Here is a 24,876-nt window from a genome sequence, read left to right as displayed (position 1 = left end):
AGCCGTGTTGGTCTGCCATAGTCAAAACAAAAAAAAATCCTTCCAGTAGCACCTTAAAGACCAACTAAGTTAGTTCTTGGTATGAGCTTTCGTGTGCATGCACACTTCTTCAGATACACATAGTTTCTTGGTTTCGGTATAGCAGAAGACTCTAGTAAGGTGGTGAATCCCTGGCTTGCACAAAGGAAGGAAGGAAGCCATAGCATAGAACAAAGTTTTTTCACATCACATCTTATGAAACTCAGGTGTGACTGCTCAAGCACAGCCACAAACCTAATCTATATGAGAGGATCGCTGTGAGAACAATATAGGGAGAATGGGGATCTGCCTTGAGCTCCCTGGAGAAAAAGTGACAAATAGAACAATCCATTTTTAGCCGATTTGTAGGAGACACTCTTAATGCATGCCTGCAGCTAAACACAATGGCTGCATGCATATGATCATGCTGTCAACAGTATCCAATAGAGCAGTGCCAGCTTTATAATCCATGAAGCCATGAAGCACGGCTTAATTAGCACGGGGAATGCAAACCTCTTGCAGGCAGATACATATTAAAGCAATAAAGAACCTTGTTGTTGTTGTTTTTAATTGGTATGAAAGGAGATTAAGGATTTGGGTAAAGTCTGCCCCAACACACAAAAACACACACACGGGGGGTGTGGGGGGGAGAGAGTACAGCATTCTTAAAATTTCCAAGTTTTCCTGAAAGCGCAGTATTTCTATTGCTTTGCAAACAGGGTGGCTTTGCTTCAGATGTTGAGACTTTGGGGGAACTCCCAGAGGGATGCTCCACTTGAAGAGCTAGTGGAAAGGCTGAAAGCGAAAGGCTAGGGAAAGCGCCTGCTAGACTTCTCACGACAACGAAGCAACCCCAAGTCACATCTTCGCTGTCCACAGCATGGAGCCGTATTTTGCACACAAAAACAGGAGGGACACGGCGGAGCAGCACTTAAAATATACTTGCGTTTCACCTCATGGGGGGGGGGGGAGCAAGGGGAGCACCCCCATGTCCAGTGCCCAGTCCCCCACTCCCCCTCTCCGAATGGTTACTCCTCCCCCAGAGTCAACACTAGTGGCAGCAGAAGGAAGGGGAACTTACTATGATAGCCACAGTTGATTCCCAATAGCTGTTAGGGCAGGAATTCACCATGAGCGATGCAAATGATAATGCCTAGATCCACATTTGAACAGTAGTTGAGACTGCTGTTGGGCCAGACTAACTCCAGTGGCAAGTGCTTACAGGATTAAAGCCCCAGCTGTTAACGGGGATCTGTGATTTTTGAGTGGTCTTGCTGGTCAAGGCTGTAGGCACCAGCATCCCCCTCTCCCCTACCAAACAGAAATGTGGGGAAAGCACGCCAGGTTGGGCAAAGCTTCTCATAGTCACCCCAGGTAATGTCACCCGACACCAACACACACACTGCTGGGTTTTCCTGTTTAGAAGAGTAGCCGACTGGGCAACACTGGTAAGAAGTGCCCTGAGCAGCACTGCCCAACCCTTCTTTCCCACCACTGGCCTTTCCCAACAGGACATCTGGCAGGAGAAGGGTTGCCTGGACACCACTGGACAAAGGACCAAGCAGGAGCATCCAGTTTCCCTCCTCTGCCTTTCCTGCTCCAGAGTCAGAAGGTTGGTTAAGAGTGCTTCCTGTTCCACCCTGGGCGGCTGGCTGCGTAGCACACTCCCCAGAGGGTTGTGTCACCCTCATCATGGCAAGTGCATCTGTTAAAGCCTGGCTGTTAGCAGCAGTTGCATCTACTGCGATGTATGGAAGAATTTGTGTTTTTAAGTGGTTGCACACTGCCAGATATAAAGGAATAGCACAGTCTATGTAGCCTACATGAGTTAAAATACCACTGCTAACGTTTCTCAGAATATGGCCATCTTGAAGTCACTCTCAGGCAAGCATTTATGCCGCCAACTACAGGAAAAAGAATACTTACCTGTGGTGGCCCTTTACAACATGATTAGATCATGTATGCTAGGCATGTCCAAGTGTAGCCAACATGGCGCCCTCTAGATGTTTTGGACTACAACTCCCATCAGCCCCAGCAAGATCTAGCAATGGTCACATATGGTGAGTTGGCAACATCTGCAGGGGACGATGTGGGCCACCCCTGGCACAAAGTGAACAGCCAAATCAAAACATGCCAGGTTTGCAGGCAAGTGTCACCACCAGAAAAGCAGGTATCAACCATGCTAGCTATACAGGACACCAGGTTCCGAGGAAACAGATTTGGAAATATCAATTGCTAGGGAGGAATAATGTAGGAGGGCTACTGCCTTCGTATCCTCTTTGTGGGCTCTCTGGAAGCAACTGGTTGGCCACCATGAGAAACAGGATGCTAGAATATATGGGCCTTTAGCCTCATCCAGCAGCACCCTTTGGACTCTGTTGGGGCAAATTACCAAGCTCCTGTCTTCCTAAAGCCTTGCAGGTATATTTGGGGGGGGGGGGGATTTTGCTAAAGTGGAACAGTGCTTAATAGACTATGCCATACTTCGCAGTTGAAGCACAGGAGCCTCGAAGGGACTGGGCAGATTGCAAGCCTAGCGCATAATGCGGCAACACTTCAAAAAGTGGTGCATCCTTTCTAAGTGTTTATTAACTAATGGTGTTTTACCACGCCTGTATTCCCACATCACCACATACAATGCTTTTAACAACAGCCAAATGTTCACACTCAGACTGAAACCATATTCGGACACTGCCTTGTCAAGCCTCTTCACTCTTTCCCCCCTTTTAAAGAATGAATTATAGATAAATATGTATATTCAAACATTAAGAGTCTGCAACAGAACTTTTTTGTTTACATGAAAGAGCACACGTAGTTCAGAGCGAGTTGCTGCTACTGCACAACTACTACTAGTCAAAAGAGGCTGCAAAAGTCCACCATTAGAGGGGTGGGGGGGTTGGCCCAACTCCTTCTCATTCACCGAGTCTTGTGCCAATGAAGCTCCTGGGTGAATTAAGCACATGCACACGAAAAATCAAGAAATTAACAATGCCTGAAAACTTTCAAGTACCAGTAAGCTAGTACTTACTAGGGATTGTAACCTGAGGAACCCTAACATCCAACACAAATAGGCTGATAATACCTAAGAAAACTGATGGTACAACATTGAACAAGCCTCTGCCTTTTAAGCATTATTTCCCCAGCTTTCTTCACAATCTCATTCCAATAGCAGTCTTGCTTTCATTTCCAACAATTATTTCATGTATTGCATATATATATATACACACACACACACACACACACACACAAAGATTTAGCCTGCAAAAAGGGATGGGAGAATGGTATATGCTGCTCATTTGCAAGAGACGTGGAACATCCAGTAACATTGATTTGGAGCTGGGGGAAATCTCTAACAGGTCAAGGTGTTTTTCTTAAGGATGGATTTCTGTTAATGACAGTGTTTGTGCTTCTTGCTGAATCCAATGAACTGGGATGGATTGCCAGTGAAATCACTAGGGGTGCAACCAACAGTTTTCATATAAAGCACAACCTCAATTCACCCTACAACAGGGTGCACTCTTAAGGTCTTCCTCCACACTTAAAATTCAGCAGCTAGCATCCCACAAGATTGAGCGTGGCTACCATAGAGTAGGTGAACATCAAGCATCATCCATAACAATTCTGTAAAAGCATTAAGAATTTGTCTATCTCACACACACACGAAGACATTCATTAAGCAGGTATGTAGTTCGCTGAAAGGAAGCAGCTAGTGTTTACAGTCTCTCCAACATTTCATCCCATTTGCTTTGGCTTTTCATGCCCAAGAAAAAGAACGGAATCAACTTACATTTCCATCACTCCTCTGTCCTCCTTTGTGTGTAATAACTACCACTTCCATCCATTTACGCAGGTGTTGCTGTGGGGGAATCCAATATCGAGAGTTATTTCCTGCTTTCTTACAGCCTCTGTTAGCTAAGCATGGCCCATGCAATTATTTACAAAAAAGAAACTTCGTATAATACTTTGGAGCAAGCTGATATTGTATTCATTGGGGGGGGGGGGAGTTAAGTGAGGAGGCAAGACTGCTATCTACAGACACTGAGGGCTTTGCAGCCAAGACATTTTTCATTTTTGCCCAGGTAGAAGAAGTCAATGAGATCTTTTGTCCAGCCGGAATCTATGAGAAGATTGCTGCATGCTCCCTGATGCGGAACTCATTCTAATAAGTGGCCTTAGCTCACCTCAAGACCTACATCCTAAAGCCATGAAGAAACCCCCAGCTTGATGACGAACACATGTTGTCTCCAGCTGTGCCATGCCATGTGAACAAGGTCACATCTAAGTTCCCTATTGTGCCTGGTGCAAGAAGGAATGAGGGTGAGTGGCAAGGGCAGCAGCGGTGGAGGCGAGAGGAAGCATTCAGTTCAGTGCCTGCCACCCGGCCATGCCACTACTTAGGGGCCACAAATCTCAGACCAATCAGCTTCAGCTTAGCATTAAGTTCTTGTAATACTGCAAAAGGCTCACACAAGTAATTTTACACACACACACATCTAAAGCCAGCAAAGTTTTTCCAAGGTTGAAGGGAAAGGCAGACGCCTAAGCAGAACAGCAAGGAACAGGGATTCCGTTCCAGTTGGAATATTCTGTTTGTGCCTCTAGCCCCTATGACTAGAACCTCCACTGGAAGAGTCCCTGGCCAGGATTTTACCTTTGCTACTAATCCACCTCCAGCTACCCTTGACATTCCAGTATTCAAGCTCTGCTGGAAGAGCTCATTTGAGCTGCAAAAATTGAGAAAGAGTAGCAGTAACATCCTCCACATAACAGACCAAATTTGGAGGTGGGGGTGAGGTCAGAGAGACTGGCTTGTCGATTCTCTTTAGGAGCCTAGCTGCAAGTTCCCAGTTCCAGTTTTTGGGTTGCTAGCGGCTGTTAAACCCTTGGAAGTTATTTTATTTGGCACAACTAGACAACAGCATCAAAGATAAATAACAAGGTGGAGCAGATTCAAATGGTTAAAGACACGTTCTTGTTCATGCATACTGGATGTTTATTATAGCATTAGAAATAAAGTTGCCAAGTCTATGAATGTTTGCCAAAGTAGCCTGGCATTTTGTGGTTTGTTGTTTTTAAAAGGGGGGGCATGCTTTCATTTCAATTTAGCAGCACTTTTTTTAAAGCCAACTAGTTCACATTCAGCTTCCAACTGAAGATTCACGTACTCCAGATTCCTCCTCCCACCCCACATCCGACACCCAATTAACACACAGTTAAGGAGAGAAGAAGACTCTTTGTACAAATCTATTAAATAGCTTTTAAGCCTCCTCTTTGAAACTTTCGATTTCAGAGTGACATTTGCTTAAAAATCATTCAAGCAGTTCCATGTTCTTACCATCATTTGATCGCAGAATTTGTCATTAAAGGAGTTAGGGAACAGTCGGGTCACTGAAGTTAGGCGGTTCACCACATTTAGCGTCAAACTTCGGTAATCACCTAACATCATAAGCAGAGGTCTCATGTGCGTGTGAATCTGGTCAACTTCAATCGTAGCGCCTTCCAAAAACTGACAGGAAGTAACAGAAGCAACATCATAAAAGTATTTCCATGCAAGCATTTATGTGAGTTGGTATTTTTGACTGCAGGTTTAAAGAATCCTTAGAGTGGGAAGGAAAAAAACCCCTACTGAAATAATTGTGACTTTTGAGAAATAAAGTACACAGGCCCAGTGCAGACATAACTATGGTTTCTTGCCTTAATGTTAGTAAAGATCCCAAACAGAGTGGAACCCCATGACTGAAATTGTTAAACAAAGGCTGATTCCAGAATGCATGTAGCAGCAGATAACCAGAGAAACCACTTGCAAGCAGAAAGACTGCAATGGCTGGGGAATCAAACCGTTAGCCTCAAGTCTTTAAACATGGTTTGGGTTGTTTTTTAAAAAAAAACTTATCTGTGGTTAAGAAAAGCAAACCATGGCTTGTGATACATTTGGATTGGGTCACAGATGAAAAAGTTCCACGCTGGCAATTACATTCTCCACGTGGAAGGAAGATTCCTCCAATAAAGCAATAAGCAACTTTAGAGACCCATATTTCCAACAGGACAAACTTCTGATATCACAGAGCTATGCACTTGTGTCAGAGCTTGTTGGAGCTAAGCAAGTCTGGGTGTGGACAGTCCTTGGATAGAAGGCCACCTGGAAATCTTGTGTGTGCCACGCTGAGTTCAATAGAAAGGCAGAATACAAACAAAACCACATAGGCCATACGCAAAAACAAACCAGCCTGCTCCATTTACATGTCTGCCGTGGTCCCAGCCCAGGAATCCCTAGTCCTTCCCAGAAAGGTAACTGTGCCATCAGGACTCTGGTGACTGGGCCAAACTTTTTGGAGGATCAGGAAAGACCTATTCAAAAGAGTCCCCAAATCCTGAAACCTCACTGCCTAGAAGAAGCCAACAGCTGCAGAAAAAGGCACCAGGTCAGATGCCCAGACTATAGAGTTCTGCTGAAACAATGTGCCACAACTGCAGGACTGCTCATTATGGTCCCAACCTTAGTCTTTGCCCAAGGCCCTTGCCTGGCCTGCATTTACAGTTTATTCCAGAACCCTAGACATACTGGACTCCATCTTGCAAGAGTCATTATCACTCCTTGGTGGTGGGGGTCACAATGGATCTGGTTAATGGCAAGACTAGTTACAGTGGCCTCTTGGGCCACGTAAACCCTGCCATCAAGATGTAGGACAGTTAACTCAATTTTCCAATTCTTTTGAAAAGACTTCCGCTTCAATATTTTGTCTATAAAAATCTGCGTGGCCCAGCACCTGCTTACTGTTTTAATGCATTTTCAGCCCTACTGTTCAATACAAGTAGGGTGCAGGTTTTAAGCAGCAATCAATAGTTACATTAGCTATTTAGGTACCATAATTAAAAACACTCAGTTGCATTATAGCTATGACATCAACAGCCCACTCCCAAGATTATGGGGCCCGTAACAGCAAGACATCAATAAAGCGCCCCAGAACAACGTTGTTTTTTCTTTGGAAAGTGGTTGTACACATTTGAGAGGCAGCAAAGAACTTCTATGCCCAAGATCAAGCCATTTAAAAAAATAACCCACTTCATGGCGCCCCAATTACACTGGCATCATGCAAACAGAGATATAAACAGAGCAGCCATTAATCCCAATGGCAAAACAGCTTCCTTGTTACTCAGCTCTTGAGCAGAGAAAAAAAGTCAGTACAAAGCAGCTTTGTTTCAGTGCCACAAACCTTTCTCATGCAAGCCTCTCCTGCCTCCTGGAGTTCATTGTTTGTTGAGTTAAGTGCCTTGAAAAGCGCAGCAATGATTTTCTCTCTCGACTGCGGCAAATAATTGCAGGCAGCTAAGGCATCTGCAAAAATCAAAGGAAATTGAGCTTCCTTATTAACTGGAAATTCAAAAGGTTAAGAAACAACTCTTTTGTTTTTATTTCTATAACACTTCTTTGATTTCTTCCCAAATTACAGACGGCTTAACATGCTTTGCCAACAGCAACAGGCTTCAGAAGAGGGGGTGGTGGCAATCATTTGTAGTTTTACAAGTAGCCGATTTCCAAAGCACATTTAGAATTCTGGACCATTCACCATGTGTGAAGAGAGGGAAAATGTTCCAGAAGAGAAGAGAACGTGAATGACAAGCGGTGAAGAGAAACAGGCTGTGACCCGTTCCTGGCAGGTGAACATGGCCCCTGGCTCTGCCAATGAAATGGAATTAGTATTGCATGCTAATTTACTTAGCCAAACTTCGATACCACAAAAAAAATAATACCTGCCCTGCAACACAAAAGCTTGCTAGCACAGAGAAGTCTTCAGCAAATAGAGGCAGAAGGCAAGGGAGATGAAATAAACATCACCAGGAAAGGTATTCCACAATTGGGTGCAGCGACTGAGAAGGCCTCACCCAACTGTTCTTCCACTATAGTCATGGCACAGAAGGGTCTCTCTACAAGACTTTGAGCAGCTTGATGGAAGATGAGGCGATCCCCAAGATATCCTAGACCCAAGTTATCCAGGACATAAAAACCCACCGCCAAGACTTTTAAAGGTGCCCAAAAACAAACTGCCAACCAGCGCTGTTGTTTCAGGGAAAGTATAATACAGTCTTCTTGAATGAGCAGCCACCAACATCCATGATGCCACATTCTGGACCAACTGAGGTTTCCCAATACAGTGGTACCTTGGGTTACATACGCTTCAGGTTACAGACTCCGCTAACCCAGAAATAGTGCTTCAGGTTAAGAACTTTGCTTCAGGATAAGAACAGAAATCGGGCCTTATTAGCTAAAGTGGTGCTTCAGGTTAAGAACAGTTTCAGGTTAAGAACGTACCTCCGGAACGAATTAAGTACTTAACCCAAGGTACCACTGTACTCTCCAAAAGTGAGTTACAAGTCCCAACAGCCTTAGCAAGCATAGCCAATGACCCAGGACAATGGGAACTGTGGTTCAGCAACAACTGGAAAGCCAAAGGCTCCCCACTCCTGCACAAGTTCCTGGATTTGCTCCATGGCACCAGTTTTTAAAAGTGTATCAGCGAGAAACAAGGTCAGAGGAGACAGTTCTGAGCTAGGTGAACCAACAGTGTGACTCGGTTTAAGGGAGCCACGTATGTTTATATAGATAAGTTGGTGCTCAGCCTACTACTATGCTACAGATGCTACTGCAGGCTGCAGACATCCTTATATCTACAGGGTCCCATCCTTTTCCCACTACAGCATCAACCCTAGTGCTTTCTATACAATGCAGCATATAGCACCCATATTCAAAGTCTTATTAAACTTACTCAGTGCTGCAATCCGAAGAGGTACCAATGACGGAAGACTCTTGTAGCAGGGCAATTTCATCAAAGCACAGTCTTCAGCCTCACATAAATTCAACAGCTAGAAGTGGAGATGGAAAAGAGTTGACTCCTTGTTTTGAGCCAGGGAGTGGGGCTCTAAACACACTTTAAATTGTTTACCTGTCATTTTAACAAGGCACTTTGAAGCCAAACACAACAATTCACATTTCATTAACAACAACAAAAAGGTGTTGCATTTTGGAAGGTTTTTCCCATCATTGTTCACTGTTTTAATTGACTAGACTGATGCACCCTGCCTTGTAATTACATAACTGCTCCAAATTGTTTACTTAAATATTGTATCCCATTACCTTTTTGTCCATTTTGAACCATTATTACAAACAAACAATCAGTCTGATAGTCCCAATTTTATTTATTTATTATTTTTTAAAATTTATATACTGCTTGATTGTAGCAAAACGTCAAAGCAGTTTAGAGAAAATATAAAACAAAATTATCACTAAAACATCTACAACTATAATTTAAAACACACGGGAGGATCAAACCGCAGTAAAATAGAATAAAACAAATCAAAACTCCTAAAAAAAACCACCTTTCTAAACATCTGGGTACCCCTTGACTAAATAGGAATGTCTTCAGCAGGTGTCAAAAAGAACACAGTGAAGGTATTTCAATTATCTGCATCTGATCCTTATAAAAAGCAGATCAGAGCTGCTCATCGTAATTCTTTTAAAACTATGTGGTATATACAATGTCTGCCCATTTAAAATGCATTTCACGTTACAAGAGGTTATTGTAAAGGAATTTTTTTAAAAAACCCAACTTAAACTTCGCAAAATAAACAAGTATAGCGGCATCAGGAAGAAAAGCCAAGGCATTCTGGCAAGGGCACATTATGAATGTCTAAATATAGTAACATTAATTAATTACAGCTAGTGAATGACAGATTTACTAAGCATACTTGTATCAGTTTTGCACTGTTTAAGAACTATGGTCCCCCCCCCAAAAAAAATAATCCTGCTACTCTCAAGTGTATGTACATAGGGTGGTAGCCCAAAATTGCATCGTGGATAAACCCATGGAGACTAGTTTTAAAATTTGTGAACATAAAGACTAAAGGGAAGTACCTCTGTATAGAACACTTTGTGTTCTACAACATTTAGATCCATGGTGAAAAGTCTGGGTTGAAGTGTGGTGCAGAATGTGTTCCCCTCCATCAAACCAATCTGGGCATTTGCAGGTTGATGCCTAAGTAAGTGCTTTTTCGGAGGAACCATGTCTTGGAGGACCTAGAAAATAGCAGAGAGCATCAGAAAAGGGGTCTTGGTTTGTGTGGTCTAAATGCCACCTTTCTCTTTCCCTAAATCATCGCAGACTCTTCTTATATCCAGGATTATCAAACCCAAATTCAGGACACACAGTAAACATCACTCCCTCAATACAACCATCCACAATTAAACCCCCAAAGTCCCCCACTGGTTGCTATCATTAGATAACCCTCTGTGCTGCTTCCATGACATACAAGGTCAAAATCATGACTAATCCTTTGTGCACTAATCATAGTATTTTAATCTTTCAAAATTCCTGTTATCACAAGATCATCAGACACAGCAAAAAGTGGATATAGCAAAGTGGATATGCAGAATGGAACACTGGTCCAAAGAAAAACAAGACCTGAAAAGTAATCGCATGGTAAGATTCCCAGAATGTGCAGTGCAAAGAGAAATTCCATGTAAATCTCAAGAAAATAAAATAAGCCAGAGTGGTTAGAGCAGGGCTAGAGAACCTGTACACCTCCAGATGCTGTTTGACTAACAACTTCCATCATCCCCAACAACGCTGGCTGGGGCGGATAGGAGTTTGAGACCAACAACATCCAGAGGCGTCCGTGGATGAGCCATTCAAACCCCTACAGAGACTTAGGACATTTATATCCCTCTTCCTTCCAAGGGCACCTGGGGAAGCAAACACATCAGTGAATATAAAGAACACAAGTAAAAATAAAACCTAATACAAACATCTAAAAACCATTTAAAACATTGAGCTCAATTGGAAATATCGAGCCAATAGGTATCTCTCAACCTACTTATCACACAAGGTTGTTGCGAGGATAAAAAATGGAAGGAAAAATGATGTGTGCTGCCAAATGCTCATTCAAGGAAGGCTCGGATAAGCACCCGATGGAGAATATTTAGTTCATGGGCAAGATGGGACTCGGGAGACCTGAATGCAAAACATGACTCAGCCAAGGGCTTGCTGGGGAAACTCAGGAGGTATGCTTACCCAGCTGGAGTTCTCATATCACCTTTTCCAGGGAGTTATCACACAGATTAATACAGGATCAGTAATGAAAGGGCTTTAACATTGCGTATGTACAACCTGTGATGTGAAACGATTACAGCCTCTCAGCCCAACAATCCTCCCAGGATTGTTAAAAGGATAAAATGAGCTCTTTGGAGGAGGTGGTGATATGTAAATGTTAAAAAATAAATATATTAAATAAAATACAGCAGAATGAGGCGGCAGCATTCTGAACTGGAAGAGTAGACTGCAACCCTTAAAGCTGCAATGTGGGGATTTCATGTTTGAATGCTCTCTCTTGTGTAAAGTCCCTGAAAGCAAAACACCGAGAACATCCAAGAGACAGATTCTAGCCAAGCCAATCCCCGCCCCCACTCTGGTGGTCATGATTTACTATTTACAAATTATAAATGTGCTAGTTTTCTATTTCCAGAGAGCTTTTTTTTTTTCAATAAGGAAGCGTTGTGAAATGTGACTCCTCACCAGCACATTGCGGTGGTACAGTTCACACTGCTATCTCAGCCCGCTGCATGTGTCAATCAGGTCACAGACAATTAAACATTAACAGGCTGTCTCACCTCTTTATGCGGCTCCATGATCACAGTGACGCTTTTCCCCGTGACTTGGGCAAGCACCTGCAAGGAGTGCATCGCTTGCTTCCTTACAGTGGAGTTTGGAGAGGTCACCTCTCGCACCAGGTCATGGGTCACGTGATGGAAAGACTTTTCCTGGGCCGAGAGGATGTCTTCTGTTTTCTCTTCATCTTTCAGAGGAGTCGCGCACCTGATCAGGAGCTGTTCCAGGGTGGTTTTGGCCATAGCAACTGCTCCGTTCGAAACCTATGCAGGTTGCAGAAGTGACAGTGTGTTGCCAACGCAAACTAATGAGCAGCACTGGAGTACCCAATTCAACAGTGAAGTGACCAGCTTGCAAGAACATTCCTGCTTGAACGTGGATTGGAAACTTTACACAGAGGGCCAGTGTGGTCACCCACTTTCTCAAAGGGCCCATCGCCATCAGGACCACTATCCCTGACACTATCAGAGCCACGGTGCAGCACAGCTGTTTGCTGCCGCCACCAGCCAATTAATCCCAGTTCCCCTCCTGCCTGCAGTTGCGTTTGCCCAGCATCTGTTATTTGTCACGGGCATCGTATCATGATGGGAGATTGTGCCCATGATGCTATTGTTACGGGAGCCAAGCTGGTACTCAGCTCTATGCCACAGCTACCATGTTAAATTCGCCAACATCTGCACCACGTCTTAGGAAATCTTAACATGGCAGCCACTCCTGCAGAATGGAGCCAAGCGCCAATCTGGCTCCAGTAAGAAGCACCACTGCCCACTGCTGCTGGATAAACACACAGGAAGGAGGAGGCAGTGACAAAAGAAGCAGAAAGCAGCCATGCCAGGCAGGCAGGCAGAAGTAGCACCAGGCAGGGGAGTCAGACTGGTGCTGGACAGAGGGCCAATGATAGCAGCTTGTGCTGGCTACACAGATACATTTCCAAAGCCAGAATGAATTGGTGGTTTAATGTTTCCAAGGTGAGATGTCAAAGCACACCTCATCAGTACAGTGGAAGTGTCTGGATGCAGAGCACATGACAAAACCTCACTCAGTGAAGTTCAGTTATCTTTAAAAGTCTTGCTTATCCAATTCCATGCTGTTCAGTCACACTAAAACACTGCTATTTAGCAACTGAGCGTTTCTCTAGTTTTCCATGCAACCAAAAATAGTAATTACACATACAAAGTTGAAAGAGAAAAAGGCAGGTCTGCATGCAGCGGATTCGATGCTCGTTTTAATCTGGATTCGTAAAATCTCTTTGCTCGCAGGAGTACCGTTCCCTCTCGCCTTCTTTGAACCCTGATGAGGGACACAAAGGCTGACCAACCTTTCCATTTAACCAGATTTTGAAGGCACGGGTTAAGGCTGACTTCAACTCCTTTTTAGCCTTTAAGCATGGTTAACAATAATGCAATATACCCCTTAACAGTGGTGAAGGTAAGAGACAGAAATGTGATCCCAAGACAGAAGAAAGTTCCCGTGTCTGATATCTTAACTGTGGTTAAACGGGGGCCAGTATCACATCCCTGCTTAGTGCTGGTCAAGCAATCTCAGGCCCAAAAACACACCTGTGAAACAGGAATGATGCTGACTTCACTCACGGTGAATGCCTACTGAGAATGAGCCAGATGAATCTACCCTGTCCTTCATGGTAAAAATCACACAACTATTAAGCATCTGTGTAAGAACCTCCAAGTTCTCCACCAGTTTGCAATGAGAAGTATAATTACAGAAGCTCAATGCAATGGTGAAAAAAAGCAGGCGATAAGCTGTCTGGACAGGGACCAAAACTCTTTCATAGAGCTCTACATGCTGAAGGTCCAGGGCTCAACCCCCAGCACCAAAAGGAGGTACACTGGGGAAAAATACTATAGAGAGCTACTACCATTCAATGCAGGCAATAGTGGACTAGATGGACCAACCATTGGTCCAAGCAGCTTCCTATAATTGATAGGAGTCTTAAATACCTCTCCTGTTAGGTCCATCATGACAAACAGCAGCGCCTTGAGGAAGGTCTGTTGATTCTGGAGAACCCAAATGAGAGGCAGCCGCTCCATGAGAAATTTGATGGACACCACTCCCCCGAGCTTCGCGTACCAGGCTTGTTCATAGCAACAAGCGCACAGCCGCTCCACGATGTAGGAGAACAAGGGAAGCTGGCAAGCCTAGAGGGTTAAGGAAAGAACCAAGCAAATGTGCATCAGTCAGCAAGGGGCTGGGTGGTTCAAAGCAAGATCACATCTGCAAAGCTGGAAGTGAGCTTTGTTACCCTTTCCTTCGATCCCAGGATGATGCTGGCAACATCAAATATCACGGCTAGGGCCACCTCTCCAATTTTGCAGAGCTCTTTCTCCTCGTACGCCATGCAGATGGCGATGGCATCGATGAGCACCAAGGGATCCATGCCTTTGGATCCGTTTTCTTCACTGTGGAACATGGCCGTGCTGGGCTGGCTTCCAACCTGGTAACACTGAAGCAAGAATGGACCTGGGATTTATAGTAAGGCGGGGAAGAGTAGGAAGCAGAAAACAAGGAGGCTTCAATTAGATGAGAAGGAAAGGGCAGCCCTGCTGGGTCAGAACAAAGGTCCACCTGGTTCAGTGTCCTGATCTCCCCGGACCACAGGTATAACCAAATGCTTCCAGGAAGCCCACAAGGAATGAGTGAATGCATTGGTGACTGCTGCCCGGAGGTATACTGTGTATGACCATGGAGGCCCAACTTAGCCATTGTGGCCAAGAGTTGTTGCCAGGCTGGGTAAATACCTTTTAAAGCCATTGATGCCATTGGCCTCTGCCATATCTTGTGGAAGTGGATTCCACAAATCAACCCCACATGGTGCAAAGAAGCCCTCTTTCTTGCCCATCCCAAATCTGCAGTCCATTTCATTGGGTGAGCCCAAGTTCTTTGATGGCAAAGAAGTGGGGAAGGAGTCTGCTCCATCTACTTCCTCCACAACATACCTAAATATCATAAACTGTTACTGTCATAGACCTCCCCACCCACCCAAAAAATTATGTACAGTGATACTTTGTGTTGTGTAACCTCCAGGTTACAGAATCTTCGGGTTACGGCCACGGCAAACCCAGAAGTGATACTTCCAGTTTTCGCCACGCGTGCATGTGCAGAAGTGCTCTGTGTGCCGCGCATGCACAGAAGCACTCAAATGCACCCCACACATGTGCAGAAGCGCTCAATTGCACCCCGTGCGTGCGCAGAAGGGCACCTCTGGTTATGAAGTTTTCGGGATACGGCCAGGCCTCCAGAACGGATCCTGCTCGTAACCGGAGGTACCACTGTATTCCTCTTAACTGCCATTTATCATGACAATTTCAGGCAGCATACAATAGTGTGAATGGCACCATTCACAGAAACTAATTAAAACCGGGTATCAACAACATGCACTTAATAACTTGAAAAAGAATGATATCTTCGCCTGAAAACAAAACTGCAGTGCTTTTACTCCTGGCTTCTTGTTACAGAGTCACCAACCTGCTGCCCTCCAGAAGTTGTTCTGGCTAGGGCTGATGGGAACTGTAGTCCACCAACAACCGGGTGGGCACCAGGCTGGTGATGGCTGGCCCAACATTTACTTACCGCACTGCTGGGCAACTGCCACCATGGTGTAATGCCGAATTAAGCTGGCTACAAATGGAAGAGCACTGGGACGCAAGTCTTTGATCACTGCCGACATGAACGCCCCTGTCAACGCCTGCTCAAACGTCTTACGGGCAGGTGTGTCCTGGGCTTTGTACCGATGGGAAATGATTACGCTGGGAATCGACTTCTCAGTAAAGCTGCAAAAAGCAAAACGAATCAACAATTTTACAGATTTACTTTAACTGAGGGAGAACATTTTGTTCTAATCGAGGGATGAGCAGTTCATCTGAAACCACATCCGATGTGTCCTGTGCCACAAGGTCGCACAGAATCGTAGAACTGTATGCAGCTCACAGAATCGCGGAATCGTAGAACTGTAGCTCAGCATCAGGAGAACTGTAGACCTGTAGCTTAGGATCAGGATCAGGCCACAGCTGATGCTAGCCATCTGAATCTTATTCTCAAAACCCTGGCAAACATGTCAAGGCTTGCAACCAAATGGTATGGATTCAGCCAAGAGAGCTTGTGTTCACTTCCCCAGAGCTCAAAAGGGTTAACGGGAGCACTAAGCTGAAGTCTTGCACGATAGGCTAATTTCATCCTGAGGATTTACTATCAAAATGTCTACTGCATCATCTAAATGCCTGAAACTGGTTTTAAATAGGAACAGTAATTCCCTGAGTAACTCAAGTTTTGCAATAAAAAACATCAATCTGTTTACTAATAGTGCAAGCTATCTGTGCCTAACAAAATGAGCTTTGAACCAGGAAATCCCCCATTCAAATCTTGCCTCCACCACAAACGCAACAAATGGCCTTGGGCAAAGGAATATATCTCAGCCTCAGTCCCTTATTTATAATAATAATGGGACAGTGTTGTTGAGCTTTCCATAAGGCTGTTGTAAGGAATACTGAACTAATAATGCATGTGAAACATTCTGAATGTTCTAAAATGCAAGAAAAGTGTTCAGTAACATAGTTCAGTTGGAGATCATCTGTTTCGCATGCAGATGGCCCCAGGTTCATTCCCTGGAATCTCCAGGTAGGGCTAGGAGAAAAGACTTCCTGAAACCCTGGAATGCTGCTGCCAGTCAGTGAAGACAGTACAAGGTATAGGTTCCTATGTACTGCAAGATGTTCACTGTCCCTGGCTGCCATTTAAGTCCTCCATGGACAAGTGTTATCAGTTCCAGGGAATTGGGGGGCCCTATTCCTTCCTTTTAACAGTGATTCAAGCTAAATACCAGGGATCCATTTACCACCCTCTGGCAAGCATGACACAACACCCAGCCATGAACCTGAGAAAGACCAGGGTATTGCCCCCTGATCAGTGTGTCTGATCAGCAACCCATGTGCTTTCTGCATCCAGGTTTGTCATCTATTTATTTCCTTCTTTCTTAACACTGCACAGTTACACTACAAATCACCCAAACCACCAAACCTGTTTGGTTGTGTACAATGTTATTCCAACTCAGAACAGAACGCACTGAAATTAATGAGCATGACTAATGTTGGCCCATTAATTTCAAAGGGTCTACTCCAAGTAACACTCACTTAAGAGATGACCCTCTGCAGAATGCAACCCCCAAGAACTAGGCGCAGCCTGCCAACCTTAGTTTTGCAAGCCATCATAAAATAATCTTACTTTGGATGGGCAAGAAGCTGATACAAAGCATGCTTGTTATCATCCAGGCTCATCATGGCCACCAAGAAGCATTTGATCACCTCCCAGGCCTGCCTCCGGTAGTATGGCTCTGTGTTCGCACTCTTCAAGCAGTCCAAGGCCGTCTCGATGGCCTAAAACAATGGAAGTAATTTGCTTCAGTAAACCGTAAGAACCAAAAAGTGATTCATTTTAGAAGCTGCCTAGCTAAAAAATTGCACAAGCTTCTGTGATGCCCATTGACTTACATCAGTGGTCCCCAAACATTTTCTCCCCCAAAACACTTGAAAATTGCTGACCGTCTTTTCTTTCCCCCCTGCCAGTTCTAGAAACTATAATGTGTTGTGCCAGTGTTTATTATTTTTAATTGTATTTTTATTGCGTCTTTGTTTTGCGCATTGAATTTTATTGTATTACAATTTGAATTCTGAAGGGTCTGCAGACCACAGTCTGGGAACCCCTGACTTCAGTATCTTTAAGAGGGGATTACACTACAAAGTCACATGCAAGAGCACCGTTCTAGGCAGCAAGCACAAAAAATGATGAGGAGCACAGCACTATGAACTACAATGTACTGATAATGAGAAGAGTTCACAATGAAATAGACAAAATAATGAATAAATTTGCAAGGCTTACAGTGAACCACAAAGCACAAAAATTACTGAAGGATGCTCTAAGCAACTGACAAACATAATTACACTTGCAAAGTATACATTTCACAGTGACAAACCATACTGCACAAGAATTATTCTTTCACTGAAGAATGTTCTAAGCAGCTGACGCTTTCTTCGGCACAATGATAATAAAAATAGCACCAATAATTATAATATAATAATAAAGTATGTTTCGTACTGTAGGGCTCGCTGTAAGCCTTGCTTACATTTTGCAAGTGTAATGATATTTTGTCTACTGTATTGTAAACTCTTCTCATTATCAATGTTTTGTTGGGCACAGTCATATGCTCTTCAGCATTTTTTGTTTGTTTGTTTAATAGAGGATTAGACAAAGAAGACTATCAAGCAGATTTGACAAGCAAATGGAATCCCCAAGTTTAGAAGATGTATGTGGCTGGAATATCAGCTGCTAGAGAGCAACATTGCATGAGGGGCATCACCTTCATGCTTTGAGTGTAAATTGCCTAAGAATGTAACAAAAGCCCTGCTGATCCAGGCCAATGGCCCATCCAGCATCCTGCTCTCACAGTGACCAACCAGATGCATGATGGGAAACCCTCAAGCAAGACCTGAGCGCAAGATCACTCTTCCCAATCCTGCGGTTTCCAGCAACTGGTATTCAGAAGCATTACTGCCTCCGACTGTGGAGATAAGAGCATCAACATGGTGGCTGGTTCTTCTTCTTTGGCGATCACTCATAGCAGAGTAAGATTGTCTTCCATAAACACGGTTTTAAGAATGTTTAACACAGTAGGTGACTGTGGAGGCCACTTCTGGATCCACACTTCCTTCCATAGTGGGGTCATTGGTTTCCGGGCAGGAGTTGATCACGGTGTGGATTTGCCAAACATGTCTTCCTCTTACCACGTTTCTCCCTTGCGTCCTGAGTTCAAGTGTCTTCAAAGCCCATGACACCTTTGGTAAAGGCTGTTCTCCACCTGGAGCGCTTGCAGGCCAGTGTTTCCCAGTTGCCAATGTTTATACTACATTTTTAAAGATTTGCCTTGAGACAGTCTTTAAACCTCTTTTGTTGATCACCAGCATTACACTTTCCATTTTGAAGGTCGGAATAGAGTAGTTGCTTTGGAAGACGATCATCAGGCATCTGCACAACATGACCAGTCCAGCAAACTTGATGTTGAAGAATCATTGCTTCAACACTGGTGATCTTTGCTTCTTCCAGTGCACTGATATTAGTTCGCCTGTCTTCCCAAGTGATGTGTAAAATTTTTCGGAGACACCGTTGATGGAATCTTTCAAGGAGCTGGAGATGGTGTTTATAAGTGGTCCATGTTTCACAAGCATATAGTAAGGTTGGTAGTACAATAGCTTGGTAAACAAGCGTTTTGGTTTCCCTGCAAATGTCCCGGTCCTCAGGCTGGTAGCTACTGATAGCCTTATCATCTATGAATTTGTCTAATCCTCTTTTAAAGGCATCCAGGGTTGCGGCACAACTTTGTGGGTGCAAGGTTCATAGCTTAACTACATGCTCTGCTTTCTTTTGTCTGTCCCATAAATACCTGGAAGGACCTTTGATCTGATCCAGCAATACTAAACATAAATCTGAGATCTGAAGTCACTGAGATACACACACAAAATGTACAATGCTGTTTTCTCTATTTAGGCACAGAAAGGTCCACAAAGGAATCTAGAAGCTTAGGAACATTTGCTCCTTCCTCCTGCTCTGCACCGACTTCAGCTGCAATTGCTTCACGCTCTTCCTTGCGGTGTGGCAAAGGTTTGCTCTCCAAAATGGTTCCCTTACAAGCCTTCTCAGAAGAGTTAAAGAGAAAGTGAGCCAAGCACTTTGCACACACTGTAAATGGCAAAATGCTGCTTTAAGCATCTCATAAGGAAAATCAAACTTTCGTACAAAAAACCTTGCGAGACAGCAAAAAATCACTCTATAAATGAGACTCAGGAAAGGCATCTTGGAGTCTGAGACCAACTTAATGACAATTTATAGGAGTCCTTTCACGGCAACCACTCTGTGAAGCTCCAGGGCTCATGGTTTTGCCAACCCAAGGCAACCCAATAAAAGTTATCATCTCGACTTACTCTCTGATTTAATACACATGCACACACAAGTATGTTTTTACTCTGAGATGAAGAAAGCAGGCACCCAGAATAGGACATTGATCAAATGTAATCCAGCTGAAAAATTCATCTGAGAGCCATGAAATAAGAAATTTCATTGCCTAAGTGATTGTGAAAGGAAATCCAATCATCCATGTTTAAATGCTGGAGATAAAATTATGTAGATAGAAGTGACCTTTGAATGCTAAGGACTCACCCCCCCCCCAACAACAGAACCGCTCTTGTTTGCAGGGGGGGAATAGTATTTCCAGTCATGAATGAAACTGGTCGCTTGCCTCTCCTACACAACCTTTCTCAAGTTTTCAATAAAAAAAACAATGAGTTTTCCACAGACCACTGAGGTGGAACTTCTCTCACTATACAAGGCTAACACGAAAGATGGATTTCTTCTGTTGGCACTTCATTCCAATTCTTGAGAGATCAACTGTTTTTACTCCCAGCTCTGTGAATGCACAGTGTAAACAGAGATTGCTTCCCACTCAACCCAAAAAAGCTGGCAGGAATTTTATTTAGTATGGGCATATCTACAGCACTTTTCATTTTATGGCTGTCTATGCAAAGACAGATTTCTAGTCTATATTCAAAGTAAAATAATGGCGTAGTTGAATTCAGAACTGCAGAGATGTAATGCTAAGGGGGAGAGAAATTTAGCCAGAAAGGTTTCACTTACTGTCTGGCAACAATGAGGTGAAAATATCCTGTCTTGGCGCAACAGGATAATTAGTCCTATTTATAAAAAGCATTAATGGCGAGGAAGAGAAGAGGCCAAATTGGATCAAAGCTTAGACATTGTGACCTGCCAAATGCTGTTAAGTGATTCAAGAGTTCACAGCCGGGATGCGAGCCCAACAACAAAAATATGCAAACTAAAATATACCCATCATGTAAGTGGCAGGTTCTGTTGGATTAATTTGCAAGAAAGCTCAAACCATGCAAGTATTTAACAACTAGCACTACATACACAAACACGAAATTGTTTGCCTTAGTCTACTATGTCCTAAATAAAGACTCAGAAATTTTATAGGCCACAGCAGGATTCTCCTCTTACCACCATTATGAGATCTGACAATGCCCTTCTGAGCTGATCATTTGTGAGCCAAGTTTTCACTATGATGGCAGAAAGAGTTAGAGCTACAGACATAAGCTCCACACCTGTGCAACAATGGATTTTAGATGGGTCTCAAGTATAATGGAATCATCATGCAGCCCACACAGACTTAATACAACAATCCTAAACATACTTTCTAAGAAGCAAGCTCCAATTAACACCTTCATGTTTCACAAAGGTTGCAACAGGCATCAACAGGATCTTAAGGAATTTCTCTAGCATAGGTAGTCTGTTGTCGGCAGCCAATGGAACAGACTTCCTCAAGATGGAGCCTTCCTGATGCTTTGGAATACTGCTCCCAGCAGGGCAAAGGTCAGGGGTGATAGGAATTGCAATCGGAAAACATTGGGAAAGCACCAATTTGGAAAAGGCTACAGCAGAAGCCTGTAGGGACGCGGGTGGCGCTGTGGGTAAAAGCCTCAGTGCCTAGGACTTGCCGATCAAAAGGTCGGCAGTTCGAATCCCCGCGGCAGGGTGCGCTCCCGTCGCTCGGTCCCAGCGCCTGCCAACCTAGCAGTTCGAAAGCACCCCCGGGTGCAAGTAGATAAATAGGGACCGCTTACTAGCGGGAAGGTAAACGGCGTTCCGTGTGCTGCGCTGGCTCGCCAGATGCAGCTTGTCACGCTGGCCACGTGACCCGGAAGTGTCTGCGGACAGCGCTGGCTCCCGGCATATAGAGTGAGATGAGCGCACAACCCTAGAGTCTGTCAAGACTGGCCCGTACAGGCAGGGGTACCTTTACTTTACCTTTACCTTTTACAGCAGAAGCCCTTCTAGAATATTTGTGGAAAGGAAATTATTTTGCTACTGGCATAAATATTAAATCTTACCTTCTCCATTGGGAGCTGGATCGATGCTTTGCAGTCGGAGAACTCCGCCGTAATACTGGGGCCTTGAATCTCCGTCACGACATACTGCAACTTCTGAGACTCCTTCAGCATTTTTCTGTTGCTTCCACCAAACTTGCCAAGCACACGATAAGCAACGTGGGAAATGTTCTCTGCTGGATTGCGCAGTGTCCGCCACAAAGCCTTAGATTAGAAAAAAGTTTTAAAACATCCATGTGTAGTTCAGAACAAAGTTGGTTCAAAAGAATGCCATAGGCTGTACTTTTTTAATTTTGACAGTGAATCCTGGACTCCCTGCCTTGCAGGTCTTTCCCCACCTGCCCCGGGGGGGGGGGGGGGGGGCTGGCTGAATCAGCTGCAAAAGCTGAGTCTGCTGAACAGACTCTAGAGTTGGGATATTGTTTAGGGGGCTTCGTGGTGGTGACCGGGAGCAGGTCTGTTTCTGTTATTAATTCTTTGTATCTTTAGTTTACACTTTGTGTGGAAATTGTTCAATTTGGTTGTGTATCTTTTTCAGGCTTTATTCATTGCTTCTGATTACTTTCATTACGTTGCAATTATAAATCTTTTTCATGTTGTAAGCCACCTTGAACTATGGAAAATTGTGATGTGTACATGTTTTGTAAGCCACCCTGAACTCAGATTTGCTCAAAAGTACAAAAATATTTTAAATTAACTGTTAATTAATTTGGGGAAGAGCCACAGCTGAGTGGCAGAGCATCTGCTCTGCATGCAAAAAGGGTTCAATTCTCAACATTTCCAGGCTGGGCTGGGAATATCACATGTCTTTAACCCTGGAGATCCATGGCTAGTCAGATTGGAGAATACTGAGCTCAATGGACCAACAATCTGACTTCTTATGGTCCCAATTAAAACAAATAAAAATAAACATGAACACTTTCAAATCCATTTCACAGCATAATATTAGTATTTCACATTAACATTTTTCTAGGGTTCAACAACCTACATTTTCATTCTTTGAAGGAAGGGGGGGCAGAACTTAGCAACAAACAGTAAGAGAAAAAATGTGCAGAAAGCCTTTGAAAAGTTCAAAATACAAGTGAAACTCCCCACAAACCACCTCAAAGACATAGTTCAATACAGTCAAACCTCAGTTGTCGAACGTAATCCGTTCCAGAAGCCCGTTCAGCTTCCGAAATGTTCAACAACTGAGATGTGGCTTCCGATTGGCTGCAAGAGCCTCCTGCACTCTAGCGGAAATTGTCTCAGATGCTTGGCTTCCGAAAAATGTTAGAAAACCAGAACATTTACTTCCGGGCTTTCAGGAGCCAAAATGTTCCAAAACGGAGGCGTTTGGGAGCTGAGGTTAGACTGTATCACAGTAGGTTCAGGACCTCACAAAGTAGCACAGCTAGCCAAAGAGATGAATTAAAACCCCTATATTTTACACATACCTGCATTAACCGGCCATTTTGCTATTACATAAAGCAAAAGTCGAAAGGAGGACCCCATTTAATAGGAAAGTTTCTTCCAGCGTTCTATCAACGTCAAAGAGATGGCCATGGCTAAAGCAAAGCAGCCCAGATAATTGAGCAAACACTGACCTCTAAAGGTCCCTTCTGATAACTGCATCTTTACCTGCATAAGCTCAGCCCGCACAGGTTGGATGTGATCATACAGGAAGTCTGGTTGTAGGTTATCCACACACAGCTCCAAAGTCCGCAGCCCCTGGCTGACCAGCGTCTGGGATCCATTCAGGGCAGACACCAAGGGATCCATCAACATTGGCAAATAAGGAAGGAGGGAGCTCAGTCGGACCGGCACGGTGAGGCAGAGCTCTACAAACAAATCCTTCATGTGCTGCTTATGCAGGCCGCTCTGCAGCATGTTAAGTCCTGAAATGTGACAGCTGGCGTCAATAACATCCCAGATTTGCTACCAACAATCATGGACATAAAAAGGAGATGTATATCTCCTCCCTCCACCCACCCGGCATCTGCTCTGACCTTGCAGTAGGTTTGGTAGCAAGGGCAAGAATTCCTGATACAGGAGATCGTGGCTCCCTCCTCCAATTGATCGGAAGAGAGCTCTGAGCAGCAAGAAATAGTTGTAGGGCTCCTTGGCTGTCTGTGCAAGTTCCATGGAGCTGTTCACAATCTTGTGGAGGTGTGGCTGCAAAAAAAAATCAAAAAAATCAAAAAACCGAATACAGGTTTTTCTTAAGGTGCACTCACACTGCCAGTTTTTTTAACAAGAAATCAGCAAAAAAAATTCCCAGGGACGAAGGCTCTTTCCTGGGTCACTGGAAACATCCTTCATTTGAGGTTTTTAAGATGTTGGATGGCAGAGGTTGCTTAGTAGGGGAGTTGGATGATATAACCCTCAGGATCCCTCCAAACTCTATTATTCTATGGTGGGTGAATTACCAAGCTTAAGGAAGTTAAAGTAAATACATAACCAGGACATTTCATTCTCCTGCAAGCAACAGGAAGCATACCCGCACATCACCAAGGCACTTTGGGAAATCAAGTGAGCAGATTTTGGGTATTTTTCCCCTCCATTTTTGTTTTTTTACTTAATATCCAATGTGAAGAAGAGTTCTGCTGAAAGCTTGCAAAGTAACCTGGCTGAAAGCAAGCGAGTTTGTGTTTGGTCTGTGTCTGGATGGAAGACAGCCTACGAACTGTAGGGACATGGCTTAAAATTCTATCATGAAAGGAAGGCCAACTATAAAAAGGTACCAAATGATGCATCCATGGAGGCAGATAAGGCTATCCATGACTACATGGACCCAGAGGCAAGAGTGCCACTGAATGCCACTCACTAGGGGACAAACAGTGGAGGAGAGCTGTTACTACTTCCAGAAGGTGTATGATTGTTAAATAAATAAAGTGGAGATCTGCTTATTATAAAAGGAAGGGGATGCCAAAAATCCAAGTCCTGGGAATCATTGAACTGAGCCAATGAGCTCTGCCCCAGTTTCTGAAGCATGCCGTACCATTTGTCATCCTATTTCCTTATTCTCTCACACAGAACAGCACCAAGTGAACACACAATGCACAAAGGGACCAACATGATTAGCACAGTACAATTTGGATTAATGCATCCTTAGAAATACAGAAGAAATTAAAAGCTTTGTGCAAGCTATTACAAAAAAAAAGAAGACAGATCGACAAGACTCGGCCCAGGTACAAACTCTGAAATAATTATGGGTTTTATTAACATCTAAAAGCCCTAGACCTTGCTTCACAATTGCT

At 43.9% G+C, this 24,876-nt stretch overlaps 1 protein-coding gene across 4 annotated transcripts in view; it reads right to left on the bottom strand.

Moving 5' to 3' along the window:
- TRRAP (transformation/transcription domain associated protein) overlaps nt 1–24,876 on the bottom strand; it is a 159,371-nt gene that overhangs the window by 112,613 nt on the left and 21,882 nt on the right. For all 4 annotated transcript variants that reach the window (XM_081889018.1, XM_081889020.1, XM_081889021.1 and 1 more), the window contains exons 19-31: nt 23,626–23,791; nt 23,258–23,514; nt 21,641–21,841; nt 16,914–17,065; nt 15,267–15,466; nt 13,939–14,156; nt 13,637–13,834; nt 11,681–11,941; nt 9,929–10,090; nt 8,784–8,880; nt 7,233–7,354; nt 5,354–5,524; nt 3,806–3,874 (exon numbers count right to left, since the gene is read on the bottom strand). In XM_081889018.1, coding sequence (XP_081745144.1) covers nt 3,806–3,874; nt 5,354–5,524; nt 7,233–7,354; nt 8,784–8,880; nt 9,929–10,090; nt 11,681–11,941; nt 13,637–13,834; nt 13,939–14,156; nt 15,267–15,466; nt 16,914–17,065; nt 21,641–21,841; nt 23,258–23,514; nt 23,626–23,791 — 2,274 coding nt within the window. The remainder of the gene's footprint in view (nt 1–3,805; nt 3,875–5,353; nt 5,525–7,232; nt 7,355–8,783; nt 8,881–9,928; nt 10,091–11,680; nt 11,942–13,636; nt 13,835–13,938; nt 14,157–15,266; nt 15,467–16,913; nt 17,066–21,640; nt 21,842–23,257; nt 23,515–23,625; nt 23,792–24,876) is intronic.

Source organism: Podarcis melisellensis, assembly GCF_964234715.1.
Source record: "Podarcis melisellensis genome assembly, chromosome: 14".
Classification (NCBI taxonomy): domain Eukaryota; kingdom Metazoa; phylum Chordata; class Lepidosauria; order Squamata; family Lacertidae; genus Podarcis; species Podarcis melisellensis.
Note: the sequence above shows the minus strand (reverse complement) of the source record. Positions and strands in the feature narration are given on the sequence as shown.